Raw genomic sequence first — 4,761 nt, 5'->3', positions numbered from 1 at the left:
TCAAATCTGCAGGAAACAGGTTGGTTCCACAGGAAAATGCTGGAAATTTGTTGGGTTTTGAGGAAAGGGCTGGAAAAGGGTTGGCTCTGCAGGAAAAGTGCTGGAAAACGGTCGTTTCACAGGAAAATGCAGGATATTGTTCAATCCCGGGGGGAGAACCAGCCAGATGTGGATTGATTCTAGGGGAAAACGCTGGAAATCGATCGTTTCCTGGGGGAAATTCTGGAAAATGGGTTGGATATGTGGGGAAAAATACTGGGAAATTGGTCATTTCTGGGGGAAATTCTGGAAAATGGGTTGGATATGTGGGGAAAAATACTGGGAAATTGGTCATTTCTGGGGGAAATTCTGGAAAATGAGTTGGATATGTGGGGAAAAATACTGGGAAATTGGTCATTTCTGGGGGAAATTCTGGAAAACGGGTTGGATATGTGGGGAAAAATACTGGGAAATTGGTCATTTCTGGGGGAAATTCTGGAAAATGAGTTGGATATGTGGGGAAAAATACTGGGAAATTGGTCATTTCTGGGGGAAATTCTGGAAAATGGGTCGGATAGGCAGGAAAAATGCCAGGAAATTTGTCGTTTCCTGGGGGAAAGTATTGAAAATGAATCGGATATGTGGGGAAAAATGCTGGGAAATCAGTCATTTCCTGGCGGAAAGTCTGGAAAATGGGTTGGATAGGTGGGAAAAATGCTGGAAATGGGTTGTTCTGCAGAAAAATTCTGGGAACGGGTGAGAGGTGGGAGGGGAAAACGTTAGAACCAGGAAAAATAATGCTGGAAATGGGTGAAATCGGCAGGAAACCCTGGGAAAGTGGGTTGGATCTGCGGGAAATACGCTGGAAATGGGTCGGATGCGCCGGAAAACTGCTGGAACTGGGTGGGATGCGCCGGTAACGGATCCGTCCTGGGGGGGCACCCACTGTCACTTCTCCCAGGTGCAGCCCTCGGCGCTGTGGCTCTGCGGCCTCTCCCCTTCCTGGGAGTGGAAAAGGAACCGTGCCGGGGGGTGAAATGAGGGCAAAATGGGGCAAAAATGGGCAGAAAAGGGGCAGAGGTGTTGGTGGTTCTTTTGCCAGACCCCTCAAGCACCCTGGGGGGACCCAGGCAGCCTCCCCCGTGCCACCCCTGGCCCCCACCTCCTTTTGGTGGCAACCAGAGGATGCAGGCGTTCGGGTGCCCACCCAGCACCCCACAAAGACCCCAGAATTTGGGTGCCCACCCAGCACCCCGCAGAGACCCGGGAATTCGGGTGCCCACCCAGCACCCCACAGAGACCCAGGAATTCGGGTGCTCGCTCAGCACCCCACGGAGACCCGGGAATTCGGGTGCTCGCTCAGCACCCCACGGAGACCCGGGAATTCGGGTGCTCGCTCAGCACCCCACGGAGACCCGGGAATTCGGGTGCTCGCTCAGCACCCCACGGAGACCCGGGAATTCGGGTGCTCGCTCAGCACCCCACGGAGACCCGGGAATTCGGGTGCTCGCTCAGCACCCCACGGAGACCCGGGAATTCGGGTGCTCGCTCAGCACCCCACGGAGACCCGGGAATTCGGGTGCTCGCTCAGCACCCCACGGAGACCCGGGAATTCGGGTGCTCGCTCAGCACCCCACGGAGACCCGGGAATTCGGGTGCTCGCTCAGCACCCCACGGAGACCCGGGAATTCGGGTGCTCGCTCAGCACCCCACGGAGACCCGGGAATTCGGGTGCTCGCTCAGCACCCCACGGAGACCCGGGAATTCGGGTGCTCGCTCAGCACCCCACGGAGACCCGGGAATTCGGGTGCTCGCTCAGCACCCCACGGAGACCCGGGAATTCGGGTGCTCGCTCAGCACCCCACGGAGACCCGGGAATTCGGGTGCTCGCTCAGCACCCCACGGAGACCCGGGAATTCGGGTGCTCGCTCAGCACCCCACGGAGACCCGGGAATTCGGGTGCTCGCTCAGCACCCCACGGAGACCCGGGAATTCGGGTGCTCGCTCAGCACCCCACGGAGACCCGGGAATTCGGGTGCTCGCTCAGCACCCCACGGAGACCCGGGAATTCGGGTGCTCGCTCAGCACCCCACGGAGACCCGGGAATTCGGGTGCTCGCTCAGCACCCCACGGAGACCCGGGAATTCGGGTGCTCGCTCAGCACCCCACGGAGACCCGGGAATTCGGGTGCTCGCTCAGCACCCCACGGAGACCCGGGAATTCGGGTGCTCGCTCAGCACCCCACGGAGACCCGGGAATTCGGGTGCTCGCTCAGCACCCCACGGAGACCCGGGAATTCGGGTGCTCGCTCAGCACCCCACGGAGACCCGGGAATTCGGGTGCTCGCTCAGCACCCCACGGAGACCCGGGAATTCGGGTGCTCGCTCAGCACCCCACGGAGACCCGGGAATTCGGGTGCTCGCTCAGCACCCCACGGAGACCCGGGAATTCGGGTGCTCGCTCAGCACCCCACGGAGACCCGGGAATTCGGGTGCTCGCTCAGCACCCCACGGAGACCCGGGAATTCGGGTGCTCGCTCAGCACCCCACGGAGACCCGGGAATTCGGGTGCTCGCTCAGCACCCCACGGAGACCCGGGAATTCGGGTGCTCGCTCAGCACCCCACGGAGACCCGGGAATTCGGGTGCTCGCTCAGCACCCCACGGAGACCCGGGAATTCGGGTGCTCGCTCAGCACCCCACGGAGACCCGGGAATTCGGGTGCTCGCTCAGCACCCCACGGAGACCCGGGAATTCGGGTGCTCGCTCAGCACCCCACGGAGACCCGGGAATTCGGGTGCTCGCTCAGCACCCCACGGAGACCCGGGAATTCGGGTGCTCGCTCAGCACCCCACGGAGACCCGGGAATTCGGGTGCTCGCTCAGCACCCCACGGAGACCCGGGAATTCGGGTGCTCGCTCAGCACCCCACGGAGACCCGGGAATTCGGGTGCTCGCTCAGCACCCCACGGAGACCCGGGAATTCGGGTGCTCGCTCAGCACCCCACGGAGACCCGGGAATTCGGGTGCTCGCTCAGCACCCCACGGAGACCCGGGAATTCGGGTGCTCGCTCAGCACCCCACGGAGACCCGGGAATTCGGGTGCTCGCTCAGCACCCCACGGAGACCCGGGAATTCGGGTGCTCGCTCAGCACCCCACGGAGACCCGGGAATTCGGGTGCTCGCTCAGCACCCCACGGAGACCCGGGAATTCGGGTGCTCGCTCAGCACCCCACGGAGACCCGGGAATTCGGGTGCTCGCTCAGCACCCCACGGAGACCCGGGAATTCGGGTGCTCGCTCAGCACCCCACGGAGACCCGGGAATTCGGGTGCTCGCTCAGCACCCCACGGAGACCCGGGAATTCGGGTGCTCGCTCAGCACCCCACGGAGACCCGGGAATTCGGGTGCTCGCTCAGCACCCCACGGAGACCCGGGAATTCGGGTGCTCGCTCAGCACCCCACGGAGACCCGGGAATTCGGGTGCTCGCTCAGCACCCCACGGAGACCCGGGAATTCGGGTGCTCGCTCAGCACCCCACGGAGACCCGGGAATTCGGGTGCTCGCTCAGCACCCCACGGAGACCCGGGAATTCGGGTGCTCGCTCAGCACCCCACGGAGACCCGGGAATTCGGGTGCTCGCTCAGCACCCCACGGAGACCCGGGAATTCGGGTGCTCGCTCAGCACCCCACGGAGACCCGGGAATTCGGGTGCTCGCTCAGCACCCCACGGAGACCCGGGAATTCGGGTGCTCGCTCAGCACCCCACGGAGACCCGGGAATTCGGGTGCTCGCTCAGCACCCCACGGAGACCCGGGAATTCGGGTGCTCGCTCAGCACCCCACGGAGACCCGGGAATTCGGGTGCTCGCTCAGCACCCCACGGAGACCCGGGAATTCGGGTGCTCGCTCAGCACCCCACGGAGACCCGGGAATTCGGGTGCTCGCTCAGCACCCCACGGAGACCCGGGAATTCGGGTGCTCGCTCAGCACCCCACGGAGACCCGGGAATTCGGGTGCTCGCTCAGCACCCCACGGAGACCCGGGAATTCGGGTGCTCGCTCAGCACCCCACGGAGACCCGGGAATTCGGGTGCTCGCTCAGCACCCCACGGAGACCCGGGAATTCGGGTGCTCGCTCAGCACCCCACGGAGACCCGGGAATTCGGGTGCTCGCTCAGCACCCCACGGAGACCCGGGAATTCGGGTGCTCGCTCAGCACCCCACGGAGACCCGGGAATTCGGGTGCTCGCTCAGCACCCCACAGAGACCCAGGAATTCGGGTGCCCTTACCGTGACGTAGGTGACGTGTATCTCGGTGCTGGGCATCTCCTGGGGGTGCGGATGTCGCCTCAGCGCCCTAAACCAGCGCCGGTACTGCTCCATCACCTGCGGAGGGCACCCACCGTTGCGTCCCGAGCGTCCCCGTCCCTTTCCACGCCTCCCATGCCCAGTCCCGTGTCGTGTCCCCGCCCCCGCCGTGGTACCTGCCGGTTGAGGATGCAGTGCACGAGGAAGATGAAGGCTCCCTGCAAGCTGTTGATGATGGTGAAGATGAAGGCCACCACGGTGTTGTCCCCCTGCCCCCGCAGCAAGCCCAGACCCCACGTGCAGCCGAGGATGATAATGTGCGCCAGCGCCTTGAACGCCATCACCCTGACGGAAAACTTGTTTCGCTCACCCCGTCCCGGATTCGCCTTCTCCTCCCCCCTCCCAAAAAAACCACCGGCACTTTAGACGCCGCTGCCAAAAACCCACCGGTTTTTTTTTACGGCCGTGACATCGGCG

General features: G+C 63.2%; 1 protein-coding gene across 1 annotated transcript in view; it reads right to left on the bottom strand.

Annotated features, from left to right (window-relative positions):
* Window positions 1–441: 441 nt before the first annotated feature.
* Window positions 442–4,761, bottom strand: part of LOC104129976 (adhesion G protein-coupled receptor E4) — a 7,879-nt gene continuing 3,559 nt past the window's right edge. Inside the window, exons 6-8 of the mRNA XM_035898431.1 lie at window positions 4,461–4,629; window positions 4,267–4,362; window positions 442–981 (exon numbers count right to left, since the gene is read on the bottom strand). Coding sequence (XP_035754324.1) covers window positions 928–981; window positions 4,267–4,362; window positions 4,461–4,629 — 319 coding nt within the window. The 3' untranslated portion in view covers window positions 442–927. The remainder of the gene's footprint in view (window positions 982–4,266; window positions 4,363–4,460; window positions 4,630–4,761) is intronic.

Source organism: Egretta garzetta, unplaced genomic scaffold, assembly GCF_000687185.1.
Source record: "Egretta garzetta isolate BGI_Z169 unplaced genomic scaffold, ASM68718v1 scaffold677, whole genome shotgun sequence".
NCBI classification, from domain to species: Eukaryota; Metazoa; Chordata; class Aves; order Pelecaniformes; family Ardeidae; genus Egretta; species Egretta garzetta.
Note: the sequence above shows the minus strand (reverse complement) of the source record. Positions and strands in the feature narration are given on the sequence as shown.